Source organism: Pecten maximus, chromosome 18 (assembly GCF_902652985.1).
Source record: "Pecten maximus chromosome 18, xPecMax1.1, whole genome shotgun sequence".
Classification (NCBI taxonomy): Eukaryota; Metazoa; Mollusca; class Bivalvia; order Pectinida; family Pectinidae; genus Pecten; species Pecten maximus.
In genome coordinates, this window is record NC_047032.1 from 31706543 (window position 1) to 31730091 (window position 23549).

General features: G+C 37.2%; 2 protein-coding genes across 3 annotated transcripts; one reads left to right on the forward strand and one right to left on the reverse strand.

Annotated features, from left to right (window-relative positions):
* Positions 1–1870: 1870 nt before the first annotated feature.
* Positions 1871–18224, reverse strand: LOC117316394 (mucin-4-like). The gene is given in 4 exon segments (XM_033870937.1): positions 1871–10583; positions 10585–14207; positions 14209–14436; positions 18122–18224. Coding segments are annotated over 3 exon segments (7059 nt in total). The 5' UTR covers positions 14413–14436; positions 18122–18224; the 3' UTR covers positions 1871–7351.
* Positions 18195–23524, forward strand: LOC117316393 (kelch domain-containing protein 9-like). Of its 2 annotated transcripts, none has more exons than XM_033870935.1 (3): positions 18195–18289; positions 19273–19652; positions 22065–23524. In XM_033870935.1, the coding sequence occupies exons 2-3, from the start codon at positions 19430–19432 to the stop codon at positions 22973–22975; spliced, it is 1134 nt and encodes a 377-aa protein (XP_033726826.1). In that variant the 5' UTR covers positions 18195–18289; positions 19273–19429; the 3' UTR covers positions 22976–23524. The 2 variants fall into 2 exon arrangements, with proteins under 2 accessions (XP_033726826.1, XP_033726827.1); XM_033870936.1 differs by lacking the exon at positions 18195–18289 and adding an exon at positions 18314–18516.
* The last annotated feature ends 25 nt before the right edge of the window (positions 23525–23549 follow it).

The following is a 23549-nucleotide window of genomic DNA, read 5'->3' on the forward strand; positions in this document are numbered from 1 at the left end:
CAATAATGATTTAGTTGGTACATACAGACTACCAATAATGATTTAGTTGGTACATACACACTACCAATAATGATTTAGTTGGTACATACAGACTACCAATAATGATTTAGTTGGTATATACAGACTACCAATAATGATTTAGTTGGTACATACAGACTACCAATAATGATTTAGCTGGTACATACAGACTACCAATAATGATTTAGTTGATACATACAGACTACCAATAATGATTTAGTTGGTACATACATATACAGACTACCAATAATGATTTAGTTGGTACATACACACTACCAATAATTATTTAGTTGGTACATACAGACTACCAATAATGATTTAGTTGGTACATACAGACTACCAATAATGATTTAGTTGGTACATACAGACTACCAATAACGATTTAGTTGGTACATACAGACTACCAATAATGATTTAGTTGGTACATACAGACTACCAATAACGATTTAGTTGGTACATACAGACTACCTATAATGATTTAGTTGGTACATACAGACTACCAATAATGATTTAGTTGGCACATACAGACTACCAATAATGATTTAGTTGGTACATACAGACTACCAATAATGATTTAGTTGGTACATACAGACTACCAATAATGATTTAGTTGGTACATACACACTACCAATAATGATTTAGTTGGTACATACAGACTACCAATAATGATTTAGTTGGTACATACACACTACCAATAATGATTTAGTTGGTACATACAGACTACCAATAATGATTTAGTTGGTACATACACACTACCAATAATGATTTAGTTGGTACATACAGACTACCAATAATGATTTAGTACTGTATGCATCCTTAAACAAGATTAAGAGTGCCATGTGCCTATTTAATTAATGGTCCTCTGACAAGAAACACCATAACTGACACAGTGTTGTGGAACTATAATAGAAGTTTGAAATATATCTGTGTCATTCATGGAAAGTTAGAGCTGAATCTTGCTTATAGAACTTCAGAAGTTTACAATGTGAATTTTTTTACACACAGCCAAAGACAACAGACAAAACAGGCTGCCCTACAAAGTCCACTTTTGAACCACTTCTGGCATATGTTTTTGAAATTACTATATATTTATTTTTGTTAGGAGCCCTTGTGTTACGTATACCCTAAATATAGCTATCAAGTGTAGTTTCTGTAGTGATGTAACTTGTATAGCCGTTACAGATTTTAAACGGGCTGACCAATCATTGTCCCATCATAGTACGGTAATGAGAAAATGTAGCAGCTTGACCGGGGTTTGATCCGGGACCCAGCCCAGTTCCAGAATTATACACCATGTATATACATTGTGTGTGTGTGTATGGTGATAAACAAAATGTATATTGTTGTATTGTAATTTTCAGGTCCCCGTGTCATGGCAACAATTTCAGGTGGACAAGCTTCATAAATTTGATAACGAGATCTTGAATCTTGGTGCCCACCATCAAATGACTTTAATATCTGTATAAGGTTGATCTTTTCTCTTCACCTTTATATACATGCCTTATCAGTATCAAAACAGAACATAAACAACTAGAGATCAAGGGAAACCTACATATGAAATTTGAGAAAGATCCATGAAGAATTGTCTTTGAAATAGTGGAAATAAACTTCAACCGACAAAAATTCAAAATGGCCACCTGTGGGTCATATCTGGTTTTCTGATCCTAAGTCTCAGAATGGAACTAAGGACCAAGAGGAACCAACAAATGGAATTTGAGAAAGAATGCCAGACAAAGACCAATTTGTTTATCCCACCAACTGATGATAGTGGGCTAAAAAAATAGAGTTGTTTCCCAGAATTCAATGAGATCTAGAGCTGCCAAAACTAATCAATAAATAAAACAAAAGCTGATGAATCTTAAGATTTTTTTTTATTATTTCTGCAATAATAACAAAATACGAAAATAATTCCACAAAGAAAAGCTTATCTCTTAGTTTTAAATTGAAAACAATTCATCACACGTACATCTTGTCGAGAAAAAAAAGTTAACAAGTAACATAAAAATACTGGCACTAAGCCATACATGCTTGGTAATAAACCCTCTCTATACAACACGATGACTGTCTTAAGTACTCATAGGGCTATTACACAGACTTGAATTAATCTATTTCTCTTTCACTCTAAATGATGCTTTCCATGTATACCTTTCTAATCCATACCTAGAAGATTAGTGATGGATACTATTGGTTGGCCATGTAACTGCTGACATGATCACAGCTATCTATCACCGGTCCAATATGGCCATGCAATAGCCCTCAACTGTCTGTATATTTCTTCCACCATAAGGAATTTATATCTGCAGTGACACTATGGTGAAATTTGTAGGAAATGTGGAGAAATAACCTGATTATTCATCTACATCAGTAAGAATGATGGAATGATAAAAAAAAATAAAAAAAATGTTTGCCAATATGCTTCTTTGTGTTGGTAAGTGGTGATATAGCTCAATTCTATCTTTAGTAACAGTGACCTTGACTTTTAACCAATCTGTCTTCAGTAACAATGACCTTGATTTTAAACAATAATGACCTTGACTTTAACCAATCTGTCTTCAGTAACAATGACCTTGATTTTAAACAATAATGACCTTGACTTTTAACCAATCTGTCTTCAGTAACAATGACCTTCACTTTAAACAATAATGACCTTGACTTTTAACCAATCTGTCTTCAGTAACAATGACCTTGACTTTAAACAATAATGACCTTGATCACTTTTAATCAATCTGTCTTTAGTAACAATGACCTTGATGTGTGACCAATAACCTGATATTTGAGCTTCATTTCATTTCAGAAAATTTCACTGTAAAGGTCTAAGCACAAAGGGAATTAATTGGTCATCAAGTGGTATAGTATAGCCTATGTATTAGCCTCCGTCTATTGGAACTTCACAGTCATGTACAACACTACCTGTGATGTTTCAGCACTATATTCGGGACAAATTAATCTGTTTTTCAGTATAAATAGCACAGTGTTTATAGCATAGATCCCATTAGTTAAAGAACATCAAAACAACAGTATAGGTACACATTGTAATACACTACGTATCAATACTGGAGCACTATTTGTGACTATAAACAGGTGGACCTTCGAAGAAACTTGCCTGGATGGACGGACAGACAGCATTGGATATTCAACATTGCAGGTAAATCAAATTGAGGTGTGTCAAAAAGGGGGAAAAAAAACACGAAAAAACTTAACATTCATTTTGCTACCAAATCAGCTTGTAGAATTATGAACCCAAGTAAATTTAGAATACTATGCTAGTAGGACTGAGATATGTGGTCTAATATTTCCATACCCTTGCTGAGATCTAACGAGAATCATCCTGTACTGTTTTGGTTGTTACCAGGCAAGATACTTCACCCAAATTATTCAGGTTATAGCATGTAAAGGACATTTTAAAATTTGAACTTTATTTATTCTACACCAATTAAGAAACAACTTAAATCAACTAATATATCAATCACCCTCCTGGCCGGAAGATAGGGCGCGAGAGGTCTTAGTGTGGGAGGAAACCAGAGTACGCTTAAGAAAATCTATGTAGTCAGACAGGTGACCCCATAACTTTTCACGTCCGATCGGGGAATCCGACCAGGCCGCCTAGGTGAAAGGCAAGTATATTATGACTGTGTCACCTGACCATTGATATTAATTACAACAGTGGGCATATTACCAGACATGGACATATTACCAGACATGGACATATTACCAGACATGGGCATATTACCAGACATGGACATATTACCAGACATGGACATATTACCAGACATGGACATATTACCAGACATGGGCCTACTGCCAAATCAACACGATAATCATCATACATATTATGGCATATTCATGTCAGATAAACAAAATTGAGTAACACAAAAACAGCTGGCAAATCCTCTGTAACATCATATATCTAGTAATATATACAACCACTGACAATGCTAAAGACAGGAAGCTTAGAGCCTCCTTCTAATGTAGAGGTACAGCGGTCGAGACTCTCAGTTCGATGGCGACTCTGTACATGTATTATAGTCTCCTATATTGGGAAAAAAATATTTCTGGAAAAATAAAGATTTTTAAAGATTAATGTGAACATAATTTCAAAAATCTATGAATGATGTGAAATTTTAGTGAAACAAGTTTTATTCAAATTCTATCAAAATATGATGTTTTAGTATCATTAATCCTATTCTGAGAATGAAATAATAAAAAAAAATATTTGTCAATCTCCTTTCCCTTCCATTATCATGAGCAATTATTTTTTTCCTTCCTTACTATTGTGAAAACTGAACAAGAAATTGATGAATATGTATCCAATAAAAAAACAAAGTTCTGTGTAAAATATGAATGCCTTTTAACATATATGTCAAATAATAAACTATTTTTTCATCAGATGAAGACAAAGAAGTGCATGTATTTTTAGTATATCTGTCTAGACTAATCGATTACTGGGTATATTCTTCTAAACTAGAAAATAAATTAATATATGGCATGATGTAAACATGACTAGAAAATCTGTTACACAGGTGACAAATGACACATTTGGTGCTTTAAATAAGTATAAAATTACCCATCAGGCCCTAGTTATCTATCCAATAATAATTTAATCTTGTTTGTAACAAGCATTTTATTGGCTTAGAAATTGATGTTTTCAGTCCATCAAATAAAAATATATTTAAGTTAACCCTTCAATAAGCACAGGTGCTTGAAAACCTATCAACTTTGATAAGGTGGTGGTCGGGTTAGGAAAAATATGAAATAATTTTGTTAGCAATTGTACCTAGAGGAACCGGACATGCAGGCTTATTTTAAAAAATGTACTTGAAGTTGGATATTAGTCCAGTATTCCCGAATTCCAGTCATTTAATCCAGAAATATTTCAAAATAGGACTCTGTTGTATAAAAGGTGAATATCCTCATGGTGTAATATATTGATTACAATGATGAAATTAAATTGATAATTTTGTAATTATTACAACAAATTATGTTTTTTGCCGGGCAAGGTCGCTTGTACTAGAGATGTCACATTTAGAATGGATTCCATTGACAGCGCAAAATTGGACTTTGGAATGCGATAGCATTGTTTATAGGTTGAATATAAGAAAAAGTCAGAAGAAAAACAGGGACATAAGAATTGAACTGCCATCTTTGAACAGTTATTGTTCTATAAATCTCACAAGTTTACAGACAAACTAGCCATGATGTGCTTACGGCCGTTTTTCAATTTGTCTGTGATCCACTGAGAATTATAGGAAAATAACTTTCCAAAGATGTCAGTTTAAGGCTTAAATAAACATGTTTCCATCTAATCTGAGACAGCGGCTTCCTTTAGTGTATTGTCAGTGAGAAAACCTTTCTGTATTTATTCCAATTAAGCCAAGAGGACATAATTTATAATATCTTAGGTTCAAGGTCAGATAGTATATGGAAATTTCTTGGAAAATTTATACCAAACAGCAACAAATATGGACAGACAGAGCTAAATGAAGGCTTCTTGTTGGATAAATACAAATAAATACATGTATTAATTTCATTCAATGAAATTAACTTTCACTTTTCCATAGAAAAAATAATTACATTTTGTAAAATGAGGATACATTTCTAATTAATCATATTCCTAATTACTGCAAACAAATATGGACAGACTTATTAATAAGGACAAGCTTATTGTTGTACAGACATTATTCTTGGCCCTGGCATCCATATACACTGTATAAAATACCATCCGACAGGGAAAAGGGAAGTAACTCTGTAAGATCAGAATGAATAGACACCAACACATAACATGAATACTCCATAGGGATATAATCTCCGACTCGAAGGGGTGAGACTAACACAGCACAATTAAATAGGATTTGTTAACATTGTATTGAACTGAAGTGAATATGTCAGAGCAGACATGGATTTTTATGGAAATTCATCAAGACCAATAATTAAAGATATCTACTGCTCATAGTACAAATCCCCTAACCACAGGCTATTGTTAGGAGACAGACTTATTACCTATCAAGATGATTTCTAATAATAACTGTAGGCCTAGTTAGAGACAAAGGGATCATCAACACAAACAATAGTCTAACGGTACTGTACCATGTCCGTAAAGTTTATCTACAAGTTCTACATTTATATTTACAGTCACTGTTCTATGGGATCGTTTGTAATTCACTTGACACTGTGTCTTGATAAAGGGGTGAATTCCCTTGAAAATTTAACAATTTACTTGTCTGTATACGGTCGTTATTACTTTATGACTAATTGTCTATATAGATCACGAGTTAGGGCTTTGTACCAAGTCCTTGTCATACTGCTTCACACAGATTGAATATACGTAAAATGGAACCCATAGTATAGAAATATATCTAATCACCAACAGATTTACCAAATTGATAACAGAATCTTTAAAATGACTGTTTATCAAACAGGAAGTTACAAACAAAATATAGAGCTAGGCACAACAGATTTCTTTGGGATGTCAATAAATAAACTCTAATAAATTTAAAGTGAGAAGCTTGAACTTTTGGAGGTTGGGAAAAGCATTGGTATTGTATGATGTGTACAATAGTCTGTTGTCAATCTGTCATTAATACTTTATGTTTGAGATATAGTATATTTATAGTGTAGAGTTAAAACACTGTGGGTTAATTATATATATAAGTTAAGGGTTAGCCAAGCTGGACCTTGTAACACTGACACAAAAATTAAAAAGTAATCAAAGTATTGACGTTCTTCATACATAACACTGAATCGTGCTTCATATGATATCTGAGTAAGTCTGACATCCTGTCTAACCTGATGTGTATATGTGTCGGTTAAGACAGGTTCTATAAGTAAGACATCCTGTCTAACCTGATGTGTATAGGTGTCGGTTAAGACAGGTTCTATAAGTAAGACATCCTGTCTAACCTGATGTGTATAGGTGTCGGTTAAGACAGGTTCCATAAGTAAAACATCCTGTCTAACCTGATGTGTATATGCACTGCACTACCATTGAATTTTTTTTTAACAACTTCGCTGTTTTTACAAAAATATACATCCAAAGAAACCATTTTTTGGGTAAAAATAAATAAAAGCATCTCCAGAAATGAAATTAATAGCAGATCTATGAACTTAAAGTTGTTATAAGATTTATATATATTTAATATTCTACAATGATGTGCTCAGCGCACGTACATTAATATTTGAAAAAAAGAATATTCAAATTATTTAATGATCCAATATATCATGGATTATATATCAATGAAAGCAGCTTTAAATAATGGGAAACAGTGATGATAGCAAAAAATGTAAGCTTTCAGTTGTATAACTACATTATAACTTCTCTAACTCTGTCAGATAATGTTTACTTTTCTACACCAGCATCTTCATGGTCTGCTTCACCTTTAGAAACATCTGGTCCTGTTGGGTTGTCTCCCTTGGCCTTACAAACACTGTTACATTCCTGCCTCACCTTCAGTGGCTCCTGTGAGACTGTAGAATTCTCTTCAATTGTTTCTGTATTACTGTCTTCCTTTATAACTGAAGATTTTCCTTTGTCCATATCACTTGTTTTTGCTCCAAATGTGGAATGTTCCTCATTTTTTGGATATGAGGAAATTTCAACTGTATTAGAAACACTGATGTTAATTTCTGCTGAACCATCCTTTGAACACAAGGAATTGTCGGGTAAATCCGATGTCGAAGTATCTTCTACATTTGAAGAACTCTCCTTTACAGCAGATGGACTACCATCTACATTTTCAGAATTTTCTTTTACACTAGATGATCCATCCTTTAGATAAGATGAACTGACTTCTACAATCGATGAAGTTTCTCTAACAATAGATGGAGTGTCCTTTACATGCGATGAAGTCTCCATAACAAGAGATGACGTTTCCATAACAACAGATGAAGTGTCCTTAACACCTGATGAAGATTCTTTAACAACAGATGAAGTGTCCTTAACACCTGATGAAGTTTCTTTAACAATGGATAAAGTCTCCATAACAACAGATGAAGTTTCCATAACAACAGATGAAGATTTCTCAACATCTGATGAAGTTTCTTTAACACCAGATGAAGTTTTGCTAGCACAAGATGAAGTGTGCTTTATGTTGGATGAGGTGTCCTCAGCAACTGATGAAATATCCTGTTCACCTGACAAATTCCTGTCATTATCTTTTATACCTGATGAAATCTCATCATTTTCCTTTACCAAACAAGCCTCCTCATCAGTTTGTTCTTTTGCTGTAGTACCAGCAACAGTTTCTGATTCACGTTTTTTGTCTCCTTCACTGCCTAATGATGCTGATGAATTACCAGATATTTCTAGTACTCGTGTTTGTGTCTTTGTTCCCTCTAAGGATGAAGTGCTAGTAACATGGGCAGAGACTTCCACCTGGCCGTCAGTTTGAGATCCTAAACTCCCTGATCGCTGAGTCTTTTTGACCAATGGCAAGGACCGCCTACCTTTTCCTCTTTGTCGCACAAATTTGAAAGCCCTTGCTTCTTCAAGTGCAGCCATCATTGTCTCTAAATTTGGAACAACTTTTGCATTTGGAGGAGAACAAACCATCTCGGTGTCTGAATTCTCAAAATCTGACACACTTGGAATATCCCATAAGTCAGAAAGAGTTTCTCCGACCTCCTCCGGGAGATTGGAGCATGTTCCATCCAAACTTGTTGAACGCTTCATTTCATATTTTTTTTTAATTGGAACAACTAAAGACTCCGATTTATTTGATGCATCCTCCTCATTGCTACATCCTTCAAAACTATTACTCCTGTTCCGTTTACGTGACTTTTTGGTATCAGTTGTCTGCCCTTTGCTGGTATCTATCTCTGAAGGGTTTGTATCCAGACTGTTACTCCTTTTCCGCTTTCTTGTTCTTCTCAACTCTTCTGTCTTCATCTGTAAGTTGGCAGCAGCTTCTATGTCCAACTGGCAGTCTGCAGCCTCTGCCTTATTTGTTAACGAACTATCCTCAATATCATCTTTCCGTGCTTTTCTAGATCTTGTAGCAATTGCCGTTGATAACGACTGGTCAGAAGTACGAGTTGTGACGGCAGTAGATGACTCCTTTGTGGCATCTCCTCTCCTTGTTTTTCCTTGCGGATTAAACACCTTTGAGTGCTCCGTGTCTGTCGTCAGTGCCTCTGTTCCCTTACTTCCAGAAACTGATGTCTTTCTTTGACTTCTAGATCTCAGTGATGGACCTGTCGTCTTAGATCTGATAGTGTTAATCTTTTTCTGACTTCGAACTTTTGAGGCCTCTTTATTCAAGTCAATAATAAGTGCATTTGCTGTGCAATTTCTTGCCTTCGTACCATGTGAACGTATCAGATGGGTGTTGCATTCTGACTTGTTGTAACTGGAAAACTTGCAGAGTTTGCATTTATAACGTCGCCATCCAAGGTGGCGAACCACATGTCGACGTAGATTTGATAGACCACTAAATCCTAAACCACACTGCAAACATTTCATTTCCTTCTCATCGCTGAGGTATGCTATCCGACTCAAGTCGAGACATCTTGTCTGAACAGACTCCTGTGATGTTCCTACGTTTTTTGGATCTGTGACATACATCTGAGTTCTTGACGTCCTCATCCTTTCAGATGCCCTTGTGGCATGACCTGATGTGGAGGCTGAAGGACCTTTGGAAGATGACTGAGTTGAATTACTCTTGTACGTCATCATGGCATATGCATTACTGCGGACTTCCTCAGAAGGTAGACCTGGTTCTTTCTGTACCCAGATCTCCTCCACCAGCTTTACCTCTGGCTCTGGACTTGCCGATATAAAATCAGAATTTGTTTCGTCTGTACTCGAGACAGAACTTCTATCCGACTCAGAATCTTTCTCATCTCTGTCGGAAATAAAACTCTTTCCTAATCCTGTGGATTCTTCAGGTTGTGAATCAGAAATTGTTTCTGCTGTATTTGAAGGTTGTCTATCAGACATGGATACTATTCCTTTTGGAATTCTTGGTGTAAATTGTGTAGAAGCTCTGGTTGTGTTTCTGCGTGTGTGGGGGCTGACCCGGAGTCCCAGAAAACTCTGATTTTCTGGGGGCACAGATGAGATTATCATATTTCCTACTTGGATTTCTGTCCGTTGTGAGACTTCCTCTTTATTTCTAGTGCCATCATCTTTCATCTTCTGTGCTTTCATGCGACTGGCATTTGATAATCGTGTAGAACGAAATGAAGATTCGCCATCCACCTCGTCAACTTTCTTTGGAGAAGAATTTCTAGATTCATCTTCTTTCCCAGTTGTAATTTTATCACGAATTCTTGCACTCCGTATTTGAAACTCTGATCCTTCATTTTTGTCTAGATCGGAGTTATCTCCCTTCGTCCGATCTCCTTCCTGTGTTTTTCCACCTAATTTGTTTGGTTCTGTTTTCTTTGTCAGAGATGATCTTGTTTCTTTTAAGCTTACATTGTTTGTCCCTTTGATCCCAGAACTTCTCGTACTTGAACCTGCTGATATATCTTTTTCTCCCGAAGTATTTGACAATGATCTCCTAGTTACACTACTTTGTGAAACACTGGATTGTTCAGTTGTAACTTTTGATGCTGTTGGATGGTTAGGATAGATCATGTTTCTCTATTGAATTGTCATTTTTGCAGTCCAGTTTATCAGACCTTCTTGTAGTAACTCTAGGAACATTTCCATCCTCACTTCCTACAGTTTTCTGATCATGTTTTCCTGAACTTTTCCTATCCTCACTTCCTGAAGTTTTTCTATGTCGTATTCCAGGTTTATTTCCGCTATACTTCTGACAAGAATCTCCAGCATTAGCCTTTTCTATAGTGTCTGTAGTATCTTTAGATACAGGTTTCAATGGTTCACTACCGATCGCCTCACGATCCTGATCAGTTGTCATTCGCGCACTTGCCCGACTACTTTTCCGGACTGATGGGTGGTTCACTTCGCCTTGATGATGTTGTTCTGATTTCATTCCTCCGCTGTCTTTTGCCAAATTTTCTGATGGCACTTTTTCGGGTTCCGTCGCGCTAGTATTGTGATCTGTTTCAGTTTCATCACTCATCGGTGCAGATATATTTCTAGTACTTATTCTCGAAGAGATCCTCTCCTTTGACGGTTCAGGAGTAGAAATCAATTCCTTTGAGAGTTCACGAGTAGAAATCCTATCCTTTGAAAGTTCACGAGTAGAAATCCTATCCTTTGAAAGTTCACGAGTAGAAATCCTATCCTTTGAGAGTTCACGAGTAGAGATCCTCTCCTTTGACGGTTCAGGAGTAGAAATCAATTCCTTTGAGAGTTCACGAGTAGAAGTCCTATCCTTTGAGAGTTCACGAGTAGAAGTCCTATCCTTGGAGAGTTCACGAGTAGAAATCCTATCCTTTGAAAGTTCACGAGTAGAAATCCTATCCTTTGAGTTATCTCCACTTGCATCGTCATTGGAAGCGTTCCTATTTCTTGTTCTTGAAGAACTCCTTATATTTTCTTTGCTGCTGTCTCTAACAATCTGACCATCTTTCCTCACAGGAGAATTTTGTCTGTCCTTTCCCGCTGGATTTGACTCTCCTATATCCCTTGATCTACTCCTATCAGGTGGAGCTTGAGATGATGACGATGATGATGACCTCGTACTGACCCTTGACAAACTATGACTTTCTGTACTACTGTCTCTGCTGTCTGTTGGAGATTTTTGTCTCCTTGAAGATGTTGTTTGTGTTTTGTCCTGTACCGATTCCCCTGTCCTCTGAATAGATCTGGTACTTGGTCGAGACCTACCAGTTTCCATTAAACCATCTCCACCGCTCTGTCTCCTCTCTCTTCCTCCTTCTACACTTTTTCCATCAGCTCTCTCCATACTACACTCTCCATTCTTTGTCCATGTATCATCAGTGCTTGAATCAGAAATGTCTGTTTTGCCTTTCAGGACTGACCTTTTCTGTCCAGGATCGTTACCATGGGCGACCGAAGGAGATACTTGTCTTTCCTTGCCAGGTGAAGTGGATGGAGTGGTTTTTCCACTCCCTCTTGATCCACTCCCAGAGCGATCCCGAGGTTTGTTCATCTTTCCATCCTGTACACCATCAAATTCCAAAGCTGTTTTTACGCTGTCTTTTTTCTGAAGGGTTGGGCTGTTGGCTTCTGACCCAGATTTACTTTGAGGGGACCTATCAGGTCGAATCTGAGATTCACGTCTTTTATCAAAAAAGCGGGTTCTCATGTACAATGTTTCTTTCTCTAGAGATTTGGCTGAATGCCTCGTGACTATCTGCTGTTTCGGGGATGCATTAGGTGAACTGCTGTCTGACCTCTTGCTCGGAGAAGACACTGGGGATTTCTCATCCTGATACTTCTCTTTGTGTCTAGAGGACCTTGAAAATTCTGAGCCATCTCTAGAGCTGTCGTGATCATTTTCTGTAGTATGATGGTCGTCAGCAGTTGTTTGTTTCTCACCAATCCTTCCATCAGTTGCACTTGTTTCTGTTAGTGGTACACACTGTTTCGTTTGTTCATCCAAATTGACCTTTGATCTTGTTCTTAACCTTGCTCTTCTTTCAATACTTTCTAAGTTATCCATTACATTTGAAGACACAAAATCAATGTCCTTTTCCATAACCTTTGACCTTGTAGATGGTCTATTTTGAACACTTTCTGCCCCTCGTAGTGCTGGTACATCTCTACTCAATTCTAACCTTGACCTTCCAGTTGACCTTGAATTTGTTGATGGTTTGTCGACAGTGGAAGTTATAAGCCATTTACACTGACTTATGTGTTCATCGTAGTTTGACTTTTTCCAGAATGCTCTCTTACATCCATCACATTTGTTTAATTTTAATCCTGAAGTTTCACTACTGCCAACAGTTCTAGGTACGAAACCTGTCTGTACAATATCAGGTGTATGCTTTATAGATGCTTTTCCTTGTTTCAACCCCTCTGAACTGGTTCCTGGTGATACTCGAGGATCTACCTGTTCTTTATGTCCTGATTCTTCTAAATCTGCAATATCATATGCCATAGACTTGAGTTTGTCTCTTATTTTGTCAATCTTCTCCTTACTAAGATTGTGGTTATTCTGTAAATGTCTCGTCAATCCCCAGAAGTAGCTGAATCTTTTATCACACATAGAACATGGGAAGAGTATCTTCCTCCCGGAGTGGATGGAATGCATGTGTTGTAGCAATCCTTTACGACTAGAATAGCTGATGGAGCATAGTAGACACCTACACATTGCTAGATCACAATGGCCGAGCAACCCAAGCTCTGACAACTCAGAATATTGATGAGATCCTAGCTGACTCTTCACCGGTCTTAACTGAACAAATTTCTTGTTCTTCTGTTCCATTTGCTTCTGTTTACTTAGCAGTGTGTTTTCAGGACTTTTGCTAATAGGTCCTTCATTGACGATCTTTGGAGCGTCAGGATTCTTCCTCTTACTGCTTCTTACAGAGCCTTTTTGTTGAGTATCATTATTCTTGTCTCCAGTATTTTCCCTGTTCTGATTTATCACAGATTCTGAAAGACTCTCGGATGAGTTCTGCAGACCAACGGCCCTTTCTCTGTCAATTTGTGAAGAAACAATGGCATTCTGGACATCACTTGCTGTGCCACCCTGTGTAACAGTCAAATAAGCTGCATTTTTATTGGTTGGAATTGGAGTCATAACAACATGAGAAACCTCTTTAGCTCTTCTTTCCCTTTCCATTTTCTCTGCTGTCTTTGAATAGAAGTTATATTCAGATGACTTTCCCTTGAACTTTCCAGTCAGAAGTTGTTTAAGTGTAGAAGTGTCTCCATCACTACTGTCCTCATCATCTTTCTTTCCATCTTGTCCTTGAACCTGATTTTCCTGACCTTGACCCCGATTTCCTTGACCTCTATGACGACACTGTTCTCGTGTAGACCTCCCTGCAACCTCTGACCCCGAGACATTTACTCCAGATGTGGACTCAGAGGTTATCCTTGACTGTGACAAATGAGATGATGAGAAAACACTTGACAAAACAGATTTTGCGTGATTTACAGAGCCTGTTGGAGTTGATTTAGCTGTTGATGGTTTTGTTATGGATGACGATGTTGATGTCTTTGTAACTGGAGACACAGATCCAGACGTCTGTCCAGAGGAGGTGTCCATAGGCTGGACAACAACTACAGATTCCTCTTGACTACTTGAGGGAATCTCGGACTGTTCAAACTCAGCAGTGCAATATATACGTTTGTGAGCAACAAAGTTAGGGAATACTTCGGAAGAGATTATGACACACACGACATTCTACGATGAAATCACACTCGTTATACATAAGATTTCGGACCTCTGGTGTTCCATAGTGGACACAGTTCAGTATTTGTTGTACCATTTTATGGCCTGCCTCTATCGCCATGGAGATGACTGAGAAGTCTATTTTTGAAATGCTATCTTCTTCATCACTTGAGTCAGACATTTTGTAGCTGTTCTTTTTTCACACCTGAAAAATATAAAAGATGTTTTCATTATTTTATGAGAATTCTTTGTTCCGAGTGAAAAATTTAAATGCTGCTTAATCACATAATTGGCCTGTTCTAACAGATCATACGACCATGTCATCAATATCACAAGACACAGGTGTAACACTTGAGTTGAAATTATTCATTTGTCTTATTATTATGAGTTCAGAAAGCAATAGTTTCCCTAACGCGAAGTTTAATGCCCGAGTCCCTAACGCGAAGTTTAATGCCCGAGTCTCTAATGCGAAGTTTAATGCCCGAGTCCCTATCACTAAGTATAATGCCCGAGTCCCTAACGCGAAGTTTAATGCCCGAGTCACTATCACTAAGTTTAATGCCCGAGTCCCTAACGCGAAGTTTAATGTCGAAGTCCCTAGCGCGAAGTTTAATGCCCGAGTCCCTAACGCGAAGTTTAATGTCGAAGTCCCTAGCGCGAAGTTTAATGCCAGAGTCCCTAACGCGAAGTTTAATGCCCGAGTCACTATCACTAAGTTTAATGCCCGAGTCCCTAACGCGAAGTTTAACTCTTTCCGTACTCACGACGACTACAGACGTCACAAAAACGTGCTCCTGTATCCTTCATGACGACTACACACGTCACAATTAACATGCCTTCCATCCTTTGTGACGACTCAAATCGTCGTAAAACATCGCGAAAGATGTTGATATTACTTGCTGGTTTAGCATAGTCATACGAAGGAATTGACACGGAAATGATGTTTTTAAGAAATAAAAAGCAATGTAAATATTGTATTGATGGTATATTTTACGTACCAGAAGCATAATTCATTCGTTAAGATTGTCTATTTCAAAGAATTCCGCCGGTTCATGCCGAGTTGTTTACATAGCTACAAAATGGCGGCCTCAAATTTACTTTCGTTTTCTGCGAGATTGTTGAGGTTTTAAACACAATAAAACAATTAAAAACGATAATATATATATAATTGAGTAACGTTTATCATCAAAATAAGTAAGAAATACGTAAAATATTTTTACACACCGAAAAAACGATGTTTTGGCTGCGTGATTTTTTGCACACGTGTGACACATGTGCTGATCAACATGTCATTTCCCGCGATTCTGCCTGGTGATTTCGCCGTATTTTAAAGGAAAAAATGGGTAAAAGAGTTTCTGTACTCAGTACTTGTTCCATATGATAAACTTCATTTAATATTAAGCATTATACAACAGTAAAAGATCAGTAAAAGATCGTTTTATCGACGTCTGATGTGATAGCCATATGCTCCAATACACAAAGGACCTACCCAGCATTCACTTCCGGTAGCGACCGCGAAATTTGAATGAGTACGTAAAGAGTTAATGTCGAAGTCCCTAGCGCGAAGTTTAATGCCCGAGTCCCTAACGCGAAGTTTAATGCCCGAGTCCCTAACGCGAAGTTTAATGCCCGAGTCCCTAACGCAAAGTTTAATGCCTGAGTCCCTATCACTAAGTTTAATGCCCGAGTCCCTAACGCGAAGTTTAATGCCCGAGTCCCTAACGCGAAGTTTAATGCCAGAGTCCCTATCACTAAGTATAATGCCCGAGTCCCTAACGCGAAGTTTAATGCCCGAGTCCCTAACGCGAAGTTTAATGCCTGAGTCCCTATCACTAAGTTTAATGCCCGAGTCCCTATCACTAAGTATAATGCCCGAGTCCCTAACGCGAAGTTTAATGCCCGAGTCCCTAACGCGAAGTTTAATGCCCGAGTCCCTATCACTAGGTATAATGCCCGAGTCCCTAACGCGAAGTTTAATGCCCGAGACCCTAACGCGAAGTTTAATGCCCGAGTCCCTAACGCGAAGTTTAATGCCCGAGTCACTATCACTAAGTTTAATGCCCGAGTCCCTAACGTGAAGTATAATGCCAGAGTCCCTAACGCGAAGTTTAATGCCCGAGTCCCTATCGCGAAGTTTCATGCCCGAGACCCTAACGCGAAGTTTAATGCCAGAGTCCCTAACGCGAAGTTTAATGCCCGAGTCCCTACATGGGTGCCAATGTAACAGAGCACATAATAAATGAAAATTAAATCACTGACCCTGCTAGTGCATGTGTACTGAACTTTAAAGTCAAATATGGTACCATAATATATCATCTAAGCCTAGTATTAAGCTTTCCCATGTCTATTGAAACCTGACTATTATCAAATGTTAATTCATTGCCTTCCAATAAGCTTACTCCTATGTGTCAAGGTCTGGGTGATGTTAGCTCCCTGGGGATATCACATGATCAATATGATTTTTTATCTTGTGTGTACATGACACAAAGTCTTTTCTACTTATCATCTACCAAAGTTAGATCATTGTCAGTAACGTCATCAGGTATTACATCAAATTTCTATCAAAAGATCAAAAGCCTCTTGACAAAATGGCAGGAAAATAAAAATGAGTTTTAATTGTATCACAGTGTGCAAGAAATATCAGGATAAGTAGTTTGTGTGATGGGATGTGAGAAATATCAGGATACCAGGTAATTATATATAAGTAGTTTGTGTGGTGGGGTGTGAGAAATACCAGGTAAGTAGTTTGTGTGGTGGGGTGTGAGAAATATCAGGATTAGTAGTTTGTGTGATGGGGTGTGAGAAATATCAGGATAAGTAGTTTGTGTGATGGGGTGTGAGAAATATCAGGATAAGTAGTTTGTGTGATGGGGTGTGAGAAATATTAGGATTAGTAGTTTGTGTGATGGGGTGTGAGAAATATCAGGATAAGTAGTTTGTGTGATGGGGTGTGAGAAATATTTGGATAAGTAGTTTGTGTGATGGGGTGTGAGAAATATCAGGATTTTTAAGTAGTTTGTGTGATGGGGTGTGAGAAATATGAGGATTAGTAGTTTGTGTGATCATTGATGGGGATTTAGAAATATCAGGATGAGTATTTTGTGTGATGGGTGCGAGAAATATCAGGATTAGTAGTTTGTGTGATGGGGTGTGAGAAATATCAGGATTTATAGTAGTTTGGGTGATGGGGAGTGAGAAATATCAGGATTTATAAGTACAATGTAGTTTAGGTGATGGGGAGCGAGAATATACCCGGATGAGTCGTTTCTGTGATGGAGTGTGATGAATATCAGGATTTATTTTCTGTAAGGACTCTGGAGTTTCAGACAGTATATCATATGATAGAGCTTGGTCTTGTTTTTATTTCTGGGTTTAATATTACAAGGAAGTAGGCAAAACAAACTGAATGGCATTAAATTGGTGGACAAGGAAAAATATTTAGAAAGAAAATCGTGATAATAATTGTCTACTTTAATTTTTTAACAAATCAATGATTTGCCACAAGATGGTGCCAATATGTTCCTCGTGCAGACAGGTGCACGTTCATAATTATATCTGCGCGTGCAGAACTTCGACACAAATAAACACACCCGAAGGGCATCGATTTTATGAATTCCAATCGCCGACTTCAATCTCGCTTGTTTATCCCAGTCAGATCCAAGACTTGTACTGAAGTAATGAAGAGGAGTTCAATAAACGTCAGTACTGCAGCTGTTATGTACCGATACACGGCCGGTAATCTAAATATTGCCACCGTTTATTCGGCGAGCAGTGGTGGATGTGCCAGCACAATTCAGGCGAGGCAATATTAGCATTTAACACATTTTAACAAATATAGCACTGTGTATATGATAATAAATGGGCGTACAAATGCATAAAGCAAGAATTACCATTAAAAAATGTGTGTGTTGAAGCATCAAATACTCAATATTTGACTTTTTGTTGTTTTTCCAAGGCGTGCTCTCCCAATCAGTGAGAACTTGATCCTGTGACGGATTACAAAGGATTGTGGGAAGTTTCACATCCGGCGAGAAACCGTGGCGATCTCAACGAAGAAGGTAAACAGATTCTCATGTGTTGCGATTTCGCCAGGTTTTAAAATCAAATTATTTTAAATCGGTTTTATTAATACAAGGAATAAGTACAAATCATAGTAAGTCCCAAAACCATATAAATATCACTTCTTTTTTGCTAAATTACAAGAAATCAGGGGGTCACCCGGCCCGTGCGCGAGCTGTCAAATCTCAACAACAGGCAGACGACGGATTTGGGGAAACTTCGTGAGGTGACAAAAATAATTAAGGCGTTGATCGAGTTAGAACAAATTCCCATATTATAAATGTGTGTTTCCCATGCCATAAATATATTGCAGTAGCACAGTTAATTAAAACGTAGATCAAAGTTTACGTCTCTCTTTATCGGTACTGGCATCTCTTGTAGAAGTAGCCAGCTATGAAGTTTTGGTAAGGGGAGATAATTTTCGCAAAAACTAAAATAGCCTACAATGCTCTACTCATCAAAATCTAGAATCAGAGACGTTTTATATTATTGATGAATAAAGGATAAGGTATTTCGTATAATGAAATCATACAATTATTTAATCTGAATCAAAAGCTAAACAAAATATTGGTGAGGTAAATATATGACACTAGATACAATGATCAGAGATACCAGATCAAATGATTTACATTGTGAGTGTTGTTGACCAACAGTAGGGAAAGGCCTTATTAAGGTTCACTAACCAATATCAACCCTAACAGTGTTTCCACTAACCCTACCTACATGTATGTTTCCAGTAACCCTGCTGGTTCTATATTTTTGCCACTTTCAAGGAAGGAGTAGGATTATTGAAAACAATATTGCTGATCTATTACCATAGTAAAAACTATTTTAAAAAATAAAAAGATTTCCCTGCCACCATAACCTACCCTACGTATTTTGTCGCAGCATGTAAGCGGAAACATGTGTAGTATTTTTTAGAACTTAGTACTAAAGTGGTTCATCATATTCTGGTTTCATTTATTTTCTTTTCATTTTGCAGCGGTTCACAGTCTCTGTCTTGGAAGAGAAATTGACATACAAGATGTACAAAAGGAGGTCTTTATCCATATGATGCTGCCAAAATGAGACGATCCGTGCGTTTAGAGTTCCCACATATCATATAGAAAACACAGCCATGTGTACATAAATAATTTAACATGACTCATCCTCTTTACGACCCTAGAACTTACCGCAGACCAACTGTGAAATCGGCCGCATCGCTACAAGACGCTGGTTACTGGACAGTGGACAAACCTAACAGAGGTGGTGCCACCTGTAGGCCTAAAACAGAAACACATCCAAAGCCGTCGTATTGTGTAGATTGGGAGATTTTCTGTCCTATTGGCCCTGAACTGGCATTTCATGTTGGCTGTGCTATAGGTAAGGAATTTAAATGTAGGGTACATTAATAAAATCTCTACCTCTATGCAGGACAGGAACAGTTAAAACCTTGGTAGTATATATTGACTCCCTAAAATAAGATTTGAATCTTGGGATTGATACTAAGATGTGTCTAATAAAAACATGTTTTGACCCTTCAGATTTATTAGAATTAATTATTTGACTTCTGCATACATGCAGATCAGTTAATTTGTTCTCACACATAATCATATCAAAATTGCATAGGAAGAACAGTATTATATATTTCCATGTTAAATTGCCCGAATATTGTCCCTTTTTGGTTTTCTGTCTATAAACAATTTTGATATGACACCAGTTTAATTACAATGTAATCTTGTTCCAAGAGATTTCTTATTGGCACCCCTTAAAGGTGAGACATCGGAATCTCAACCCAAGGGGAGCAGGCTTTTTAAGAAACTGATAAACATGTCAAGTGTTTGGCAGCTTCATTATGACATGTACATCTCTGTATTTCTGCTGTGATGCCATAATGTGCATGTGTTGCTGTATTTCTCTTCAGTGCATAGAATAAAATTATAGGCAATTGAATCAACTATGTCTGCATAAACATTATAAGTAAAAGGCTCAAGATATGATATCATAAAATTAAAATGTTTTAGAGTCTAATGATGTGTAATTTTATAGGCCGTGTGGGGACAGGACCTACTGGGATTTAGTGTATTTAGTAGATAACAAATGTACACATCCAGACATAGTAGCTATATATAAGTCATAAATAAATAAATATCTACCCATGCTTACATTACCGAATAAAAATACAATAATATATATATACATGTATTATACAAGTACAGACTTTGGTTGAGGTCAATCAATGGTTTTACGAACCTGCCCTGGACAATATCCCCCCCCCCCCCCCCCGAGTCCATGTTCTTTCGGATATAGTTCAGGGCGGTTCATAAAACCACAGATTGCCCAAAACTAAAGTCTGCATTTACTTTATTATATGATTTATTAGCCCACCATCTGCGCCATTCAAATCGCCCTGCGTCCGTGGTCCGTCCATCCGTAAACAATTATCGCTATTTCCCAAAAAGTACAGAAGGGATCTTTCTCAAATTTCATATGTAGGTTTCCCTTGGTGCCTAGTTATGCATATTGCATTTTGGGAGCAGTCGGAAAACAACATGGCCGACAGGCAGCCATCTTGGATTTTGACAATCTCAAAAAGTACTGAAGGGGTCCCACAACACAGGTACACATATATGACCCCTGTGTATTACCTGGGCTAACATGTGGAAACAATGAATTACAGATTAGATGATTTAATAATACTTTAAATCTTGTATTGATGTAAACTGTTTCAGCACAGGTGGATCAATATTTTATGCATGAAATAATGACCCGGGTCAGTATTTTATGCATACAATACTGACTCGGGTCGGTATTTCATGGGGATCGGAATTTTATAGGACACTGGTTCCCCTTGGTCCCTCGTATTGCATTTTGGGACCAATCTGTCCTGAAAACAACCTGGCCAACAAATACCCATTATCGCTAAATCTCAAATTTCATATATAGCTAGGATTCCCTTGTTTGAAAAGTACTGGAGGGATGTTTCTCAATTTGCACAGATTAGCAAAAGGAAGTGAAAAATAGAGAGAAGATCAATCTGACATAGAACCTATAAAGATCATTCAATGGTGGGCGCCAAGTTCCTCTGGGATCTCTTGTAATAATCTAAAAACAAAACAAAAAACAAAAAAAACAGAGTTTCCTTTGAAATACCTCATCACATCATTGGGAGTTGGTCAATATAATGATTTGCCAGGTCCTTGGAATGTTATATTGACCTCCGCTAAAAACACATTTCAGCACAGATGGCATAATTTCTATTTTTAACAGGGTCAATATAAGATTCCCCGGACCTGACAAAACATTATATTGAATCCTCGGTAATGTAATGAGGTGTTTCTAAGGAAATATAATTGATGTCATGTGATCTCATTAGGACCAATGAGTGATAGTGTAACATACTGTACCAATCATATAATAAACATAAATGTATACATTATATAAACTACTGCCCATAATGCTTAGTGTATACTGATCACTTTTCCCATCCAGGCTTTTATTTTGTGATATTTTAGAAATGTTATATATTCTATATTTATGACTTTATACCAACATATTTTATGATATAGGAATGTAATTATATATTTTATATTTATGATGTTATACCAACATATTTTATGATATAGGAATGTTATATATTTTATATTTGATGATATTATACCAACATATTTTATGATATAGGAATGTTATATATTTTATATTTATGATGTTATACCAACATATTTGATGATATTATAGGAATGTTATATATTTTATTTTGATGATATTATACCAATATATTTTGATATATTATAGGGGACACACTTTACTTGCATGGAGGAGTTAGTACCTGGGGTGCTCTGACCCCTTCTAACAAACTCTACAGCCTCGATATCAACTCCATGATATGGAATGAGGTCCGAGTAGAAGGCAGTCCTGCTCTCAGTCATCACGCCTGCATCTCATTGGACAACAGGTTCCTACTTCTCATTGGCGGATGGAATGGTAAAGGTAGGACTTCGTCTGTAATTGCGTATGACACCGAACAAAAAGTTTGGTTGTATCCAAAAGTATCCGGATTTCCAGAAGATGCTGGGCTCAGCTCACATACTGCTTCTCTTCTGAGTGATGGAAAAATTTTGGTACTTGGAAGGGAAGGAACTCTTCGAAGCCAACAGAAGGATCGTCTTAGTGGTAATGTGTATATGTTGTCAGGGAGTCTAGCTAACGGGGAATACACTTTTACTGAGTATAGCCATAACACAGAATCTCGATCTGGTCATACAACCAGTTTTATTGGACCAAAACTGTACATAATGGGCGGCCGCAATGACAACTTTTTAGAAATTCACAGCGGCTATAAAAGTGGCCAATGTGATACGGATAAAGAAGCCATTGATACTCTAGTCAGAGTCGCAAAGACTCTTAAACCTGTGACAAAAATACCTCCTGGAAGGCGACATCATGTAGCCCTTGAAGGCTCCAAAGGAGTATTTATCCATGGAGGAGAAAAATTTGACGGACCTCCGAATCGACATCCTGCTGGAGAAATGTACGTTATGACAGACAGTAAACTTTCTGGTATAAATTTTTACCTGCTTGGTAGGAGCCGTGAAGGAAGGGCAGGCCATGTGATGTGTGTGTGTGGGAATAAAATTCTTCTACATGGCGGACTTGGGGATCGTAGGTTAGTTCGTGGTGATACGCAATTGCTTCGTGTTAGATGAAGAACTTACTGCCAGTAAATACATAGGTAGCTAGCTATAACTACTGATCTAATAGTGATAGGACAGTGATCAGATAATCAACTAATGGTTTAATGTCAACTGATCTGATCATCAATTAATACAGTAATATTTCATTATCGATATATTATCATTTTTCTTTTTTAGATAAAAATTGTTTGAAGTCTACATATTAAACATAATGAAGATGTCAGTTGTTGACAAAATTCATTTATATAAATACACAAATTCTAGGTAAGTTGGACAATATTTTACAGTTAAATTCACAAAGCAAAATGAATATGGGAGCAATTGAGAATTATCATTTTATAGAAGTTAAAACAGTCATTCTACATGTATTTCAAGATCGACTAACTGTAACCTTTGTCCTATTACTACAATTAATGTACTTGTAATATATTGAATGTTTTTGAAAGCATGTCTGAAATTAGTTGCCTGTATTATTTTTTGTGAATCTCTGAATTCCATGCATTTCAACAACATTTGATATGCGATATGTGCCATATATATAAATAAAGTGATGTTATGAAAGAGTGCTTCCAATATTGTACCCAAC